Source organism: Lathyrus oleraceus, chromosome 2 (assembly GCF_024323335.1).
Source record: "Lathyrus oleraceus cultivar Zhongwan6 chromosome 2, CAAS_Psat_ZW6_1.0, whole genome shotgun sequence".
In the NCBI taxonomy this organism is placed as follows: domain Eukaryota; kingdom Viridiplantae; phylum Streptophyta; class Magnoliopsida; order Fabales; family Fabaceae; genus Lathyrus; species Lathyrus oleraceus.
In genome coordinates this window covers 214,901,230-214,920,338 of record NC_066580.1, presented here as the reverse complement: position 1 = coordinate 214,920,338, position 19,109 = coordinate 214,901,230, and the positions used below count along the sequence as shown (strand labels likewise).

The window sequence follows — 19,109 nt, the reverse complement described above, 5'->3', positions numbered from 1 at the left end:
CTTTTATTTGCAAAACAACGGATTATAATATATAATACAATTTTTTTTTATATTTATTAAGAAAAGTTAAATATAATAATTTAGATTAAGATTTTTTTTATATTTTTCATAAAATATATTTTATAGAAAGATATAAAAATATTTAATTGATCCTTAGCTGTAGAAAAGATGAAGAAAAAAAACAAGTTAAATATGGTTTTATATAATTTCCTTTTAAAAATATGTATTTTTCAAAATATACATTTTCGATAATGCGCGGTAAATATTCTTTTATACATAGATATGTTGGAAATGGTTTTCCTCCCCGTGATCATTTTAATGGGAGAAAAGTGATAATCCACACCATTAAAATTTTATCTTTAGGTATTTTATAGGTTTAAAGTCCAGATTTCACTTGATATACATTTGGATGGAGGAAATTACTACTAAAAAATACACTGTTTTACGGATTTTAACTAATTTTCTATATTTTTGATTCCTAGCAAAAAAATTTGTGGATAATATATTCGGAAGGAAGATCCACAAGAAAAAGTCGCATATAAATCTATAGAAAATATCTGCAGATAAATCGATCGTAAAGTTTGAATCCATTCGTTCTTTATAACTTGAATTTAATTAATTTTTTGTTTTGTTAAATTTCTAAATATTAAAATATTAAATTTATATTCTAATTATTTTATTGAAAACGGAAAAAAAATTATAATATTTTTAATCACATAATAAACTTAAATTGAAAACGGCAGAAAAACTTATAATATTTTTAATCACATAATAAATTTAAATTGAAAATGGAGAAAAACTTATAATATGAGGTTGAATGAGATATGGAATAGATTGAGGTTGAGTGGGTTCATGCTGAATAGATATATAAGCTTTCACACAATTCTTCTTCTTGCAAAATCTGAAAAGTTAGAGTGCAAAATCAAATAATTTTCATTAATAGGAGCAACAACAAATCCAATATATCCAGCCATAACACCACCTGCAAACTTTACAGCTTGATAAAAATACAATTTGCTGCAGTTAGGACCATTGAAAAATATTGCTATTGCTGACAGAGTTGGCTTGGTTAATAACACAAGTCCACAACTTAAAATAAGTTCATGCGAAATATACTGCAGCAGGAACTCAATTCAAACTAATCTAAGGAGCATATTCACCAAAGGTCATACTAAAGATTCTAATATGAATTTTCTCCTCCTTCATATTATTAAAATCACAATCACTCGGTCAAGATACAAAGCAACACTAACTACTTCAATCTCAATATCAAAGCAACTATAATCTATGTTACACTTGCATCAGATAACCATTTATAAATCTCACTGCATCATTTGCTGGCTCATCATCACCATATCTACTACCCAACCACCATAGTTTACCATTAATTATTATCAACAAAAACAACACAAAACAATATATATATATATATATATATATATATATATATATATATATATATATATATATATATATATATATATATATTATATAATATATATATATATATATATATATATATATATATATATATATTGATATAATATATTTTTAATAAAAAAATAAAGGTTAAGTGAACACTTAGATAGCTAAAGGTAAAGAGCTACTGATATTCATCCTCATGATGCGCTCAATCATCCTTTTATAAAAATTCTAAAACATTGATTTAATCCACTTAAAAAAAATAGACAAAAAATTACTAATCAAAATTAGACAAAACAAAGTCACAATAGTAATACCATATCAACTACACTAAAGATTGTTGAATTATAATTTCTTGTATTGAATCAGGTTGCTCGACAGAATAAGAAAGTGTCGAACCACCTAATGTGTTGAGTTATGTTAGTGTCGAAGTGTCGAAGCACGTTGCTTCACATAGGATTTCGATTTAGGCCTATTTTAGTAGTGTTAGCTATTTTGGACTTTTATAGTTTTGAGTTTTGCCTTGAGGTCTAAGTTAACCTAAATCTATAAATAGATGAAGTAACCCTTATTTTTGTAATGAAGTGAATAGAGTATTCATAACATTGTAACTCACACTATTTTGCAGTTGCAAAGTGAATAACAAGTTTTCCACAATTTGTGGGCAGAGAGAAACTCTGCAGAATTTTAATTCTTCTTCTCCTTCATTGTTCTTTACACTTTTTCTTTCTCCGTTGTTTGTAGCGGTGAATTCATGACCATCAAGCTATGGATAAGCTTAACGTCAATAAAACCAGAGTCGCTACCACGCTTTTATTGTTTCCAAAGGAAAAAGGAAAAGTACGAACAAAACCCAAAGATAAGAATTTTTCAAATTAAAACTAATAAAATGGCAGAGATTACAGGTATGGGGGTTGGTTACACAGAGGGAAGGTGTTAGCATCCAAAGTATCATAGGTACTCCTAGGGAGCCCTTTTTTATGTGCGTATGTGTTTTTGGTATAAAAGATGTTTGAGAAAAATAGAGTGTGGGGATGAGAAAAGAATTCATTGACTATATTTTTGTGTTTGACAAGACCTTCGGACTTGTGCCTACATACCAACATAAAACTGAGGGATCAAAACCTCGTAGTTCGTGGTAACAATTTGAAAGTTGGTGTATTGATTTTAACAAAAGTTTAAATGAAAAGGGCACAAAGGGGCCAAAATTTTAAATGGGGTTGTTAGTTCTTTTTGTCTTTTGAAAATTTTAAGTCAATATGATTAAGTTATTTTATAAATTTGATTTAAGAAAAAGAGTTTGAAAATTCATCAGCATAAGGCCAAAGTTTCTATTTAAAATAAGGTCTATGTTTGAAATCACAAGCAAAGAGAGCTTTTAAAAGGGGGAGAGATTTGAAATTTAAGAAGTGGGAGAAGACGAAGAGGCTATCCTAAGCACATAAGTTAAAAGTTAAGAGTTGAAAAGATCTGACCAATGGGATGCAATCCAACAGAGAAGAATGTCATATAGAAAACCAATTTTCCCTTTGGACTTTGAATCAAACAATAATCAATAAGTAGTTAGCAATATCCAGACATCATGAAGATTAAGGCATCAAATAAAGATAGCCACATCCAAGCAAGCAAATCCCATAGCTAGCAGTCTTCTTTATCTTCTCATGTATCAGATGAATTATTCCTTGATCAACACAAAGCAAAGCATCAGACACAAGGTCAAAATAACAATTAGCACAAAGACAGAGTATCGGATGAATTCAAACAAGATCCAAGGCTTGCATCAGATAAAGGCTCAGTTCATAATTACTCAGTCTCAAAATGTTGGCATTGGCCAAGTCCTTTTTGCACAAAGAATGTTGCCTAATCCTAAGTCCAAAAGTTCAGATCAAGATCAACAGTCCACCAATCATTTTTTAGGTTTTCTGTTGTTTATTAAGTATTTTAAGATCCTAATACCACAAACAAAAATCAAAATGCACAAACAAGTATATACAATAACAAGATATGGCTCAAATGAGCAAATGGAAAATGACATAAACATAAACAATTTAAATGAAATGTAAATGACAATGAATGATAAATGACTGAAATTTAAATTGCATAAAGTAAATGACTTAAAAGTAAAGCAATATTAACAAGAGTTAGTCAAATATTAGTCAAAGGTTAGTGGTATTTTTTAATTGATTAAGTCATTCTTTGGAGAACACTCAACCATCCATTCACAAGCATATATCCTTAAACCAAGACATCTTCCATGAGAAGGGCTCCAACTTGGATAATTCAACAAGTATGCCACTAGATCTCATGAAAGGAAAAAAGGTCAAGTTTCCACACAATACCATGAAGAATGGGAGATTTATAATCTCACTTACTAGAATGCTATGCCATTAGGGTCAAATTTAGCTCTATGTTAAGCAATCGTAATTGGACTTATGTAGAAGTCACAACTATCTGAGGCCAGGCAATAAAAATTTAGGTGTTAATGCATGTTAGAGATTTAGTATAATGAACAAAACTCCTAAAACATACCACACACTAAAAGAAAAGATTAAGAGGGATGGACCTATCTCAGTCATACTTGTATTGGTTCATATGACACAAGGTCATTGATGAACCAATTTAATACATTAGAGATTTCATTCGTCAAATGAGGGAATGAGAAAGAATAGGGATGAAGATGAAGAGGGAAGGGAATGAAAGAAACACAAATTGGTCATGGGAGGATTTTTATCCAATTAAAACCATTCATTCATTTTGGGAGATGAAATGTACATTTCATCAATCCCTAAATCCAATGGTTTTAATCCAACAAAAGTCAAATCAACCTTGACCAAAGCCCAAACAAATAGTCAAACATCACAAGACCATAAAAATGACTCGACATAATTTTTACACAATTAATCAATTAAAAATCAATTTAAAAATGCATTAAAATACAATTTAATTTGGTCAAAACACAAAATAAATGGTCAAGAGATTTATCCTAGGTCAAACAAGGTCAAAGGACCTTAGACAACAAATTTCATGATTTTTAAAAAGTCAGAAGTATTTTTAAACAATTAAAAATATGCATAAAAACATTTAATTCATGAAAAATATCAAAATTAATCCAAAAAATAATTTTAATTCAGAATATGTAAGAGAAAAATATTTAAAGATTTTTTGTGAAAGTCCCATATTTTTTGGATTAAAAATGAAATTATTATGAATTAAACAAAATAGATGAATTAAAAGAAAATTCAGAAATTAAAATAAAATTAAAAAAAACAAGGGCCATCAGATCTCCCTCATTAATTGATGTGGCAGATCTGATGGCCAAGCGCGTGCATTCCAAAATAGACCTTAGTCAATGTGCTGCAGGCTTGGTAATCACAAGGAAATGCTGAGATTAAAATATTTTAAATAGATTAGATGGTCAGGATGTAAGCCAGCACATCACCGGAGCTAGGGCTTCGATCTTCGTCTCCGGTGGAACTCACCATACTGGTCCACCATCAACCTCTACTAAAATGAAAAACAAGGACATGGGTTCAAAGGAAAAACGCTCAGGAGCTCGAATCTGTCCTCAATTTTCTCCAATTCCAAGTATATAAAAAGATACAGGGATTTGATTTTTGAGGATCATGAACTGAGTTGCTTCGATTTGACCTCAAAGCAACTCAATCTTGTTGCCCATATTGGTAGGAATTCCTTCAATAAAAAATCACAAAGAATAGTGAAGAATTAAGGGAGAATAGAAGAGATAAAAATTCTAGAAAATCACCTTCAAGTGAGCTTCAACCTTGCTTGATCTTGCTTCCAATTGACCTTGGCTTAACTTCAGAAGCTTGTAGGATTTGAATTGGATCAAGGAAAAGCTTGGACTCTTGGAGTTTCAATCTCAAAACAGAATGAAATTTAAAGCTCGATTTTCAAATGAAAACCTTCAAGATTATCCTTTAATGGCGAGAGTTTGGATTGCAGGTTGAAAGCTTGGGCATGAGGTCCTTAATTATGAGCCAAGAGGGTCTTATTTATAGGCTATCCATTTGATTTTCACACACTTCCAAAATTGTCCAAAAATAACAACTTCCTTGCATGCTTGCATGGGCGTATGATAGGCCCATGAAATGATGTTATCAGGTCCAAAATCACCAATGTGCAATGCTGAAATCATGTCATGTGGTCATGAAAAGGAGATTGAAAAGTTTATATGAAATCCAACCAAATGAACCTTTGAAAAGAACCCATGCATAAGTCCTTCATTTATTGGCCAAATGAGATGAACTTGGACTTTTGGGAAAGGTGAGATCAAGGGGAACAACTTTCATGTTGAACACTTTTCCATTTGAAGCATGTATCATGATGAATTTTGAGGTGGAAGTTTGGAAAATCAAACATATTTGAAAATTTTCTAAGTACCAAGTCAAATGTTCACTTCTTCCACCTTGAATAACTTTTGCTATGGGTTTAAAATGGAAAACATTCCTTCATCAAAGTTGTAGCTCTTTCAAACTCTCTTCAATTTGGTTACAAATTTGACCTCATTTAGATTTTGGCATGATGGAGTTATGCATTTTATAAGTTGAGGAAAATCACTTGTTCAATGGTAGTGGCCCAAAATGACCTATAATGTTTCTTCTTGGCACATGCATTTGAAAGTTGAGTTTAACCTTTTTTCTAAGAATCACAATTGAAGAATACATCTTGAATTTGATCATTAAACTTGAATGGCTTTCATCTCATAAAAATTGAGCATGTTATGGTCCTTGGAAGTTGACCTCCTAACAAGGGTTCGAACAAAATGACATATAATCTTACACCATAAAAAATGACTTTCCAAGAAAAACAAGCTCTTGACTTCAACATGAAAGTTGTTTGGAATGTCATAAGGAGTAACGTTTCTCTTTGAATCATTTTCATATGATAAAAATTGTAGGATATACGGTCTAGGGAACCCCAGTTTTGACCAGTTGACTTTCTCTGGTCAACCACCATGAACCAACTTGAAAACTTGAAATTCTCTTGATATTTTGGACTCATGGAGGATCATATATGCATAATATAATGTAAGATAAAGTATACCTTGAAATATTTGATCAAATGATGAAGAAACTTGCTGAGGAAGTCACACAAGACACCTAGATGAATCAGGGCTTCCAAGGCAAACAAGCTTCAAACTTTTGATGAATTCTTGATCAAAATGATACGTGAAGATCATGGGAATCCATATATGATGTCTAGAGTCAATGTGAACCATCTCTTGATTAGTTTCCTTGCATTGAGGGTCTCAAACCCTAGATATAAGCTTGATGAAGCATAGGTGAACACACACACTACCTACAAAAGAAACAAAGTTATACATAGACATATTTTTGGTATTTTGGTTAGTAAATAATGAAAAAAAAGTATGATACATGCTTGGTGACCTATCCCAATATAAACCCAATGAATGAGGGATAAGGAGGATGCCAAGGTGTGATCCCAAAGCTAATGCATATTATGAGATATCATGAGGGATCTTAGGATCAAAATTGGGGTTTTACAGCTTCCCCTATTTAAGGTCATTCTAACTGAGGATGTGAAGGTTAAAATCTTCGTATCAACTCAGTAGAGTGGCCTTAAATAAAAACATCTAGAAACAAATTTTGGTCCCTAAGAGACCTCTTGATGCATATGATATGAATGTTAAAAAAATAATCTCTATGGGGAAAATGTTGCTATAAAGGAAAAAATCCGGAGAGACTGAAAGTCCACAGGAGCATAATGCATTCCATAAGGAAAACTCACTGGGAGAGAGAGACTCTGACGAATAAAAGTTGTGTGTAGGTCAGGCTATGACTTAACTGCTGGAGACACGAGGGGAATTTCCATGAAAATAAATCAATGGAAGGACCCGGTTGGAGATAAGGGAAAACTGCAGGGGAAACAGGTAAATCATAACAAAGATGAAATACATGAATCTAACTCAACCGGGGAAGAATGATTTTTGACACAGGAGTACCAGAAATATATTATCTATTACCGGTTACTGGATAGGAAGATAATATACTCTGACAGAGGTACATCCGTTACCGATTAGGGTAAACATATCAAGGATGACTCGCTGAGGAAAAATGAGGTGTACTCGTTACCTGTTACTGGGTAAGAATAACCTGTTGGGGAAAATAATCAAATAGGATTTACAACTATCGGTTACTGGGTAAAAGACCAAAAAGAGAATATCTGTCATTGGTTAAAGTGAACATATCAAGGATAGACTCAAAGGAAGAATGTCCGTCATGGGTTAGGATGAACATATCAAGGATAGACTGCCGCAGAGAAAATAGGAATTATATATATCAGTTACTAGATAGAATACCAAAGAGAGAATATCTGTCACCGGTTAGGATGAACATATCAAGGATAGACTCGGAGGGGAAAACATGATTTACAACTACCTGTTACTGCGCATAAGACCAAAAAGGGAGAGAAAATTCATCACCGATTAAAGTGAACATATCAAGGATAAACTCTCTATAGGGATTACGAATACCTTTTTACTGGGTAGAAAACCACAGAGGAAGAATATCAGTCATCGGTTAGGATGAACATATCAAGGATAGACTACCTGCGGGAACGTGAAAACGAATCTACTGGGGACAACAAAGGAAGTAGATTACTTTCACCGGGTATTGGGTAAAAGTAAAGTACTCAAAAATCGAGAAGAATATTACCAGTTACTGGGTAACAGACTCTCAAGGGACCAAAAATATATATCTAGGTAGTAACTAGAAAGAAATGGTCAAACAAAGACTCAACCCAATGAGGATATAACTCAAGGGAAGTGACTCCATCCAGATAATTAACTGGGGAGGAAACTGAAATAATGATCATCCACGAGGAAACAAGTTAGCGAGGAATGAGAAAGGTTAAATTCTTTCTGCTTAAGGGGCTGACACTCTATAATTGAAGGAGGACAGACGCACCAAACCTTCCTGGGGAAATAATATCACCGAAGCAAAGGATCATAATAAAGGAGTCAAATGCAATAAAAATGCATAATGAAATATCTGATGTATGAATATGTTTGTATATGATTGATAATTATGCTGACAAATCAACACAAAGGATACAAATATCACGAATTTGAATCATCGCTGCAACACACGGCTAATCTCAACAAGATGGAAACACCAACTAGAGAAAAATGATGGGGATGGACACAAATCATTCCGCTCGGAATAACTCAACCTTGACTAGGGAGAGAGAAAGGATCTACTGAGGATTCAAACCGTCAATGCTGTAGGGAATTTTAGGTCAACACCATATCAAATGGGAGACAACCTTGCAAGGGAACAAATCACACACTACTCAGAACCAAACACTATCGAGAACAAGGGATCTTCGATATCTGAAGATGGACTCCATCGAAAAAACAGGAGATAAAACTCTGCACGGGGATCTAAGCCAATTACTAGGGATGTGACCCTACAACTCAGTTAGGAATACCTGACGAACTATTAGGGAAAAATCACTAAACCAACTGCTTGGGGAAGACCAACAAGGCTTCACATTTCAAGACTTACCTGTTCTCAGACTGCCGTTGATATTCCTTGCCGAAATCGATTGTTCTTAAAGTAATTGTTTTTATATTCTTAAGAAAAAATGATTTTTATTTATCGATTTATTTCAAAATTATCATCATAAAAATTCAATTTCATTTAGAAGAAATAAATAAAAGTAGAAACAATTGGATAAAAAGCTCAACTTTATTTAATAGAATGGTAGTCTGTAAATGACAAGACTCCATAGATCTTTACAAAAGTTGAAAAATGGTAATTTACATGGAAAAGGGCTACATTGAATACAATGATCACTACTCCTCCTACCAACTTCAATATCCGATGTGCTATTGGCTTTGGTTGAGAATAATGAATCATAACCAAATGACTTGTTCAAAACCGCCTCTCTGATTAAGACCAACCGAATGCAATTACTTGCCACAATCCCTAATTTTACCTAGATTGCCCCAAGGTGTGGTACTCAACCTATCGAGATTTTCTTTTCTTTTTATGTCTCTAACTTTTGCCTGGATCTCCCTTTCATGTTTTCAATCCACCGAGATGCTCATTTTTGCCTAAGCCTCCCTTTCGGGTTTTCAACTTAGCGAGTTATTCTTTTCTTTTTTAGATGAAATATTTCTTGACTACATCGACATTCACAGGACGAGTGAACTCTTCACCATCCATAGTTGTAAGAATCAAAGCACCCCCTGAAAAGGTTCTCTTCACAATATATGGGCCTCATAATTAGGAGTCCATTTGCTCCTAGCATCAGGTTTGAAAGATACAAAATTTTTGAGCACGAGGTCACCTTCTCTAAACACACAAGGCCTGACCTTCTTATAAAAAGCTTTCTTAAACTATGCGTAGGCCAGGCTACGACTTAGTTCATTGCTTGTCCCAAGCAATGTTTCAGTATCACTCCCCAGAATTCTTTATGCTTTCCACCACTGCTGAGATCATTCGCGAATGTCTTCCCTTTTCCTTCCACAAGTCCTACCCATCCTCGTAAGTCATCACTCACACTTCCACTTTAAACCACCGTTTCACCTGTTAGCTTATTTCACATTCTCACTAATTCTCTCGGGGTTAACTGTTTACACTCATAATTCAAAGTATGCAATATCACTCACAAGTTTGAATAGTCTCTCTTTTCTCATCACCTACACACAACACACACACTTTTGAGGTCTTTAGGGTTGTAGCTTGGTTTGGGTTACAATATGGATTAAAAAGGGAAACAAGGGGCTTTTGGTTCAGAGTCGATGTTACATCCTGTGTTTGTTTCTTTTATTTCCTCGGTTTTCTTTTCTTATTTCTTGAATTTTTACCGACTGCCCTTTTCAGTGCTTTTTCTTTTGAATCATCGATTATTTGATTTTTATTTTTCTTTCTTTTTCTCGATTCATCAATTTTTATTTTTTCTTTTGTTTTTGCACTTTCCAGGGCTTTGAGAGCTTTTGGGGTTTTTACCCCAAACTTAACTTTTCCACACAGTTGGAATGTATTCTCATGACTCTGAACAGGGTGAGGAAGTGTTTTGGCCAATGGTTACATTCATGGTGTTTTAAACAAAAAAATGGATATAAGCTCAAAGGGAGTTAACGAAGGATATAATAATGCGGGATGGCTAGAAAGGCTCGAGGTTAATTACAAACAACGTGCCTCATTGTGTGTATCATGCAGTGACAGTCCCAGAGAGTCTACGCAAATTTAGAGTGATAAAGACAAACCTGAATGCCGCTCATGATGATTAATGTGTTTGGCATTTTCTGACTCAGTTGGTTTGGTTCAGCTTTGACAGGATCCACAGTGCTTCTTAATTTGGTGCAATTGCTTTCTTACTTCGGAGTGTGTAGGATACTCGTGTCGGTTAAGCTGTATATGTTGCGTCTGATCTTTAGTGTCAGTAGTGTCACTTTCTGGGGAGATCCTTCACAACAAGCCATGGTGAGTGGTGTGATCTTTCATCCACTCTCAATTGTGATCATTACTTTTCGAACCTGTCAACACAGACTTGACATACACACTTGCAGCATAATGTACATTCAACAGACAAATGCAATTAAAAAGTAAAAATAACACAAACAAATTACAAATAAAAGACATAAAATCTCCCCCACACTTGAACTCAACATTGTCCACAATGTTTGTGAACAAGCGCGAAGGAGGGAACTCACAGGGTCATACTGAGGAGGAGGGTGCGGGAAATGCAACATCAACTGTCGCATCATGCTGCTCATCTCATCCAACATCGCGCCCTGACGGGCTTGCTCGATGCCTTGCCTTTGTTGTTCAATCCTTAAGTCACCTATCTCGGTGTGTACCTGATCAGTCACCATTTATAGTAAGTTTTCGTTATTGATCCGACGCAAAATAGAGATATTTGATACACTGTGCAAGCATTTAAGGTACAATTCAATTAGTTTTACTTCCGTTATTTTATTTACGCATTTTTAATCTTTGTTATGTTTTACGTTGTTTATCTTGATTTTATGCGTGGGATAGCTGTGTGTTTGTCCGACAGATCCAGGTAGAAGAACCGGAGAACTCAGAACACGACAGTGCGAGAGTTCGACACGCTAAAGAGCAGAAAATCCCGGTACAGGAGGCCTGACACGGCCACCCGTGTCACCTAACACGGGCCGTGTCAGGGCAAGAGAAACAGAAGAAGAAAACAGTAGCCTAACACGGCCACCCGTGTCAGGCAGAAACTCCCCCCGTGTTGGGCATGCCATGGGCGTGTCAGGAGAACCAGTAGGCTGACACGGCCACCCGTGTCAGCTGACACGGGCCGTGTCAGCCCAAGCCCAATATTTTCAATTTTTCCGGGCGTTTCATTCTTCGGGCTTTGTGGAGACATCTTTGGACCTATCCAACTGCTGCTGGGAACTTTCACTATAAAAAGAGGTCTTCTGCCAAAGGAAAAATCATCTTGGAATACAACAAACCATAGTATTGTGAAGCAATCAAGTATTACAGAGATCAAGGCATTTGGAGAGCTGAAGAGATTCATGAGCGGGAGCAATTGAAGATCAAAGTCATCCAATTACTTGTAATGTGTAATTTTTATCTTGAATTTTTTTAAAATAATATGAGTAGCTAAACCCCCAAATGCTAGGGGGTGTCCCTGATTTAGAATTGTAATGAATTTGAGTTTACATTTGCATTTATAATATTTTATTTAGGGTAACCTTTTGATATGTTTATTGCTTTCTCTTTCGGACCAATCGAGATTGATCTATGGTTATCACTTAGGCTAGACCGCCAGTGATAAGGTTTTCATCAGGTTACTCTGCAGTAGATATCACCTAGGACTAGGGATACCCTGTATGAACCAGAGCATTCTTGATATTATACAACTTAACTTCACCCTAATTGGCTATGGACATAGGAATTAAGGTAGATTGGTTAAAGGTTTTCTCACCAAGGACCTGGGAGAAAATACCCTTGAGAACTGGTAGTAATTGATATTTGTTGATGCAATAGTAACTCAGAGTTGTTACAGGGATAAATCATACACCTTCCCTGGCATTGTTTCTTTTTCTATATAAACCCTTACTTTCATATTTCTTTATTATTTTCTTTTTACACTCAAAAACCCAAATTAATACTTTTGGTTTAATTGAATGATAATTTAAACTCAATACTAACGTGCAGTCCTTGAGATCGACATTCGGGAAATTTCCCCATTATTACTATAACAGGCAAAATAGTACACTTGCTATTTTCCCGATCAAGTTTTTGGCGCCGTTGCTGGGGACTGCAAAAAATATAGAGTTTAATTTTATCTCAATTAAAATTTTGTTGCTCTGCAATAAAATTATTTTTCTGTCATTTATATTTTACTAACCAGTGTATGCGAGGAAAACCCTCAGCTGAAATTCTTTTTGACGCAGAGATCGAGAGAGCCCTTCGCAGAAGACGCAGAGAACAAAAATAAGTGCTCTTGGTACCCCAAACCGTGCGAAGATACAATTCTTGAGGAAGTTGATCACCACCTTTGCATCATTCGTGGGCAGTGCAACTGCTTCCACCCATTTAGACACATAGTCAACCGCAACTAGAATGTACTACTTTCCGAAGGAAGGTGGGAAGGGTCCCATAAAATCTATCCCCCACACATCGAACAGTTCGACTTCTAACATTCTGATTTCTTTTAGATATGTTTCCTGTTCTTTGACATCGGTCGCACTCTTTTACCACTGATTGGGCATCTTTGAACATTGTGGGCCAGTACAATCCAGATTGGAGGACTTTGGATGCGGTTCTGTCTCCGCTGAAATGTCCTCCATATTCGGAGTTATGACAGGTTTTTAAAATGTCCCTCTGCTCTTCCTCTGGAACACATCTCCTAACTAGACCATCTAATCCCTTTTTGTAAAGGAATGGATCGTCCCATACATAGAACCTGCAATCATGCAAAAGCTTTTTTCGTCTGTTAGAGTCAAAGTCATAAGGTATCAGTCCACCTACCATAAAGTTCGCGTAATCGGCGAACCATGGGATATGTGTAACGACTAGAATGCGTTCGTCCGTGAACTCATCTCTGATGGGGTGTGTTTCTTCAGTTTCTTGAATCGGAGTCATCTGAGCCAAGTGATCAGCAACAGTGTTTTCACTACCCTTTTTATCTCTGATTTCCAAATCGAATTCCTGTAGTAGGAGGATCCATCGCAGCAGCCTCGGCTTGGATTCGTGTTTTGCAAAAAGATATTTCAAAGCAGCATGGTCAGTATATACAATTACCTTTGATCCCAGCAGATAGGATCTGAATTTGTCAAAAGCGTATACCACCGCCATGAGTTCTTTTTCTGTGGTTGCATAGTTCATTTGAGCAGGGTTGAGTACATGGCTTGCATAGTAGATCACATGCAAGAGCTGAAGGAGAATTGCCATCCAAGGCGCAGCGGAATTTAAAATTTTCTCCATTTAGTGATCCTTACGAATGGGCATGATCAGTGATAGAATCGTTACCTCTTGTGGCGATTCAAACCTTTGGTGCAGATCTCTGATAATGATCAAAACCTTTGATACAGATCCACGGGGCGATCACGAACGTTGAACGATGACAACGTCTCTACTCAGTCCACACGAACGGATTCCTTCAATCGCAGTGCTAGCTGTTATGAATGAAGGCTTTGAGTGAGAGAAAGAGGGAAACAAAATTCCAAGTCTCTACTTGAATTTCTGTCTGAGTGGAATTGAGTTACAATGCTTCTACCCAAGGGGTTCTATTTATAGAACCACTTGTGTGGGCTTCAAGCCAAAAAGCCCACTTAAGTGCATTTTGGACCATATCTCATAATATGCCAAAATCACTTAAGTATTTGGTACCTTACCATATTTCGTCTCCCACTTAAGTGCACCGTACCTTACGGTGTTCCTTAATTATTCTATCTCTCATCAATCCGTCCTTTGTGTGTGACCCTATAGGTTTTCGCGGCGTTGGCAATTATATTAAATCACGCATTTAACATAATAAACAGTGAGCGGTATCTAGCAACACATCACTGCTACCCAAGTCACGAAAATGTCATGTGATCTGACAAAACCTCCTGTGATAATAATTATGTGTATAATTACCCCTTTGCCCTTATGTCTATATTGAACATAAGGTATAGACCGTGTCACCCTTGTCCAGTTCAATATTGGGCCCATAGACATTTATCCTGTTAAGCAGGATTGGCAAATTCCATCTAGGACACTCATGTCCCTCAGCATGCTTCGTGGAGTACTCATCAACTGTCTTTATGGTCATCCAGTTACGGATGACGTTGGATCAGTAATAAGGCACTCAACTCTACATCTAGGATCCATAGTGGTTTCAGGTCGAAGAGTGGTATACACTATTATCACCATGAGAATAACTTATGACACTTTGCATAACTTTCTATATAGTATTCTCATAGCGGGTCAATCCGGTATAAATATTACTCCTAATATTCATACCTACGTTTAAGACTTGATAACTCTTTATCCATGATCCATGAGATGTGATCATCAGTCTACAAACATAATAGTCTTAATGCTTTAATGTTATCCCACTTCACATTAAAGCTCGACTACAGATACTTTAAGAACAGTGCCCTTATGTTTAATGTGTTCTCATGATTAAGTCACACTTAATACATTAAACGGACTATCTATCCTAGGGACTTTATTAATCAACCATAATAAAGAAAATGCCTTTTATTATTAATAAATAATTCGATACAAGTACCAAAAAATATTGGCCTCTAGGGCTTACACCAACAAGAGCTTCTCCTTGCGTTGCCCTAGTACCGCCCCCACTGTGTTATCACTTGCATCACACATTATCTCAAAAGGAAGAGACCAATCTAGGGCAATAACTATGGGTGCTGACACCAACTCCTTCTTCAAGGTCTCGAAGGCTTTCCTGCATTCTTTGTCAAATAAGAACGGGGTATCTTTTACCAGCAGACTAGTCAATGGTTTGGCAATCTTGGAGAAATCTTTTATGAACCTGCGGTAGAAACCCGTATGTCCTAAGAAGCTTCGGATGCCTTTTTCATTTACTGGTGGTGGTAAGTTTTCTATTACCTCCACTTTTGCTATATCCACTTCGATACCCTTGTTGGAGATCTTGTGTCCCAATACTATTCCTTCCCGAACCATGAAGTGACATTTTTCCCAATTCAGGATCAAATTTTTTTGCTGGCATCTTTCTAAAACAAGTGACAGGTTAGTCAAACAGTTATCAAATGAAGAACCGAACACCGAGAAGTCATCCATAAATACTTCCATATGCTTTTCGAGCATGTCAGCAAAAATATAAGTCATACACCTTTGAAATGTGGCCGGTGCGTTGCATAAGCCAAATGACATTCTTTTATAAGCGAAAATACCATAGGGGCATGTGAATGCAGTCTTCTCTTAGTCTTCAGGGGCAACCGCAATCTGGTTGTACCCTAAATAACCGTCTAGGAAACAATAGTACTCGTGTTCTGCTAATTGTTCCAGCATTTGATCAATGAATGGTAACGGGAAGTGATCCTTCCTTGTTGCCACATTTAGCCTTCTGTAATCGATGCACACTCTCCAACCTATAACAGTGCGGGTTGGATTCAACTCATTCTTTTCATTCTTTATTATCGTTGTGCCCTCTTTTTTGGGTACCACGTGGACTGGACTTACCCAAGAACTATCAGAGATAGGGTAGATTAGGCCCGCATCCAAGAGTTTTACAACCTCTTTGCGCACCACTTCTTTCATGGCTGGGTTAAGTCTTCGTTGCGGTTGCACTACCGGTTTGTGGTCATCCTCCATTAAGATCTTGTGCATGCAAACAGTAGGGCTTATACCTTTCAAGTCCTCAATTGCCCATCCGATTGCACCCTTGTATTTTTTTAGCACTTGAATGAGTTCTGCCTCTTGGACACTCTGTAGACTAGCATTAATGATGGCTGGACATTTTTCTTTGGTGTCTAGAAATACATACTTCAGATTTATTGGCAACTGCTTCAGATTCACCCCTTTTTTGGGTTCTTCAGTGACATCGGATGGTGGTGGTCTTAGATCTTCCCACCGGTGTGGTCTAGATCTAATCCATTCAGGTTGTTTTTCCACTAGAGCAAGCACCTCAGATTCTTCTTCATCTTCATTACTTTCAAAAATGGACAAGCTTAAAACCCGGTTTAGAGGTGACCGGGGTCTATGCTGGTCATTTTCTTGAGCAATTACTTGGTCGATTATCTCTATAGTGTTGCTTGTGCCGACATCATCTTTGTATTGCATGGTATTCCTCACATCTATCTTTAACTCTTCATCATAGACCTTGAGGGTCATAGTTCCTTCCTCAATATCTATCATACACCGTCCTGTTTCCAAGAAAGGTCTTCCCAATATGAGAGGAATCTCCTCATCCTCCGGCGTTTCCAAAATGACGAAGTCGACTGGAAAGACAAACTTGTCAATTTTTACAAGAACATCTTCCACAATACCGTAGGGCCGCCTAACAGAGCGATCCGCAAACTAAAGGGTCATTCGAGTATCTTGAACAAAACCGATGCCTAATTTCTTATAGATGAACAATGGCATCAAACTTACACTCGCTCCTAAGTCAATCAGAGCCTTCTTGAATTTTCGATCACCTATAATGCAAGGAATAGTAACCAATCCCCTGTCTTTCTTTTTCACTGGTATTTTCATGCCTTGGAGAACGACATTGCATGTTTCAGTCAGGATGATCGGTTCAGTATCAGTGGAACGCTTCTTAGAAATTATGTCTTTCATGAACTTGGCATATATTGGCATTTGTTCTAATGCTTCAGAAAAAGGGATATTGATTTCGAGTTTCTTTAACATCTCGAGAAACTTCTCGAAATTCTTCTCATGTTGATTTTTCTTCTTCTGTCGTGGAGGGTAAGGAAGTTTGATTATGGGTTTAGGAACCTTTTCCTTATCCTGGACAGGAGGTGGTATTGCTTCTTCATCTTGGACTTTTGTTTCCTTGATTTCTAAATCCACCTCTATTAATCCATCTTTTTCTATATCATTTACCTCGGTTGACTTTCCACTTCGGGTTGTGACAATGTTAACAGTGTTATGTTCCCGCGGATTTGTCACCGTATCACTAGGTAGGGTTCCAGGGACTTGAGAGTTTGATGCTAACTGCTGTGCTATCTGTCCCATCTGAACTTCAAGATTTTTGATGGAGGCTGTGGTGTTTTTCTGATTAGTCCTTGTTTCTTCTTGAAACTGTATACTGTGGGATGCTAACTTTTCAATGGCAATCTCCCATTCAGCCTTTTTAGGTGCCTGTTGTTGTTGTTGTTGTTGTTGTTGCTGATACTGAGTCTGATATTGCCCTGTACCTTGTTGCGGAACATTCCTTCTCTGATCTTTCCAAGAGAAGTTTGGATGATTCTTCCAACCTGGGTTGTAGGTATTAGAGTAGGGATTATTCTGCTTCAAGAATTTGATCTCTTCAATTTGTTGGGGGGTCGCAAAGCAATAGACTGTGTGATGAGGTCCATTACAGATTTCACAAGTACTCGCCTGAGTTGGCTGAACCTGTGCTATCTGTTGAGTACCTATATTTATAGATTTCAACTTTTTGTCTATTTCGGCAGCAACAGTGTCTTCCAGACGGACTGGCTGACTGGTACACCTGTCATATAGCTCTAGATGCTCATTAGCAGCTATTGCTTCAATAATCCTCTGGATACCAGTGGCTGTTGAGAAATTTGTTGAGCCACCGGCTGCTGTATCAATCAACTGTTTAGTCTTAATTTTCAGCCCATTAACGAACATCTGCATTTGTTCTGTCTGATCCATATTATGAGTGGGACACGCGACTATGATCCTTTTGAATCTTTTGTATGTGTCTCCCAATGATACACCATCCTTCTGTTTGAAATTCAGAATTTCATACCTTTTTCTCAGGAATACTGATGCTGGAAAATACTCATTTAAGAATGCAGTTTCCATCTCCTCCGAGGAAGTGATACTACCGGCAGGGAGAGAATAGAACCATTCTTCCACGTCTTCAGCTAAAGTGAACGGGAAGATTCTTAATTTTTTTGCTTCATCAGTGTGACCATCAATTTTCAAGGTGGTGCTCATGGTCAGAAATCTCTGCAGGTGTTTGTTGGCATCTTCATTAACCTTTCCGGTGAAAGATTTTCTTTCCAATTGATTGATCGTGCTAGGATGCAGTTGAAAATTTGTCACATTCACTGATTGGTTAACTATGGTCAATCGACCACCCGGTGCGTTTGCACCTCCATAGTCACCTAGGAGTCTTTCCGGAGGTGGAGGAGGTGGAATTGGAGGAACTTCAGCCATTGGTTCCTTGACTTCTGGTTGATCCGAGGTACTTTCTTTTGTAGAATCCACTCTTTGTTCTCAGCGTCTTCTGTGAAGGGTTCTCTCAATCTCTGCGTCAAAAAGAATTTCAGCTGAGGGTTTTCCTTGCATACACTGGTTAGTAAAATATAAATGACAGAAAAATAATTTTATTGCAGAGCAACAAAATTTTAATTGAAATAAAATTAAACTCTATATTTTTGGCAGTCCCCGACAACGACGCCAAAAACTTGATCGGGAAAATAACAAGTGTATTATTTTGCCTGTTATAGTAATAATGAGGAAATTCCCCGAATGTCGATCTCAAGGACTGCACGTTAGTATTGAGTTTAA

General features: G+C 36.6%; 1 protein-coding gene across 1 annotated transcript; it reads right to left on the bottom strand.

Moving 5' to 3' along the window:
* Nucleotides 1–16,940: 16,940 nt before the first annotated feature.
* LOC127122645 (uncharacterized) lies at nt 16,941–17,600 on the bottom strand. The gene is made up of 2 exons (XM_051052946.1): nt 17,469–17,600; nt 16,941–17,417 (listed from the first exon to the last, which is right to left on the bottom strand). The coding sequence occupies exons 1-2, from the start codon at nt 17,598–17,600 to the stop codon at nt 16,941–16,943; spliced, it is 609 nt and encodes a 202-aa protein (XP_050908903.1).
* Between the last annotated feature and the right edge of the window lie 1,509 nt (nt 17,601–19,109).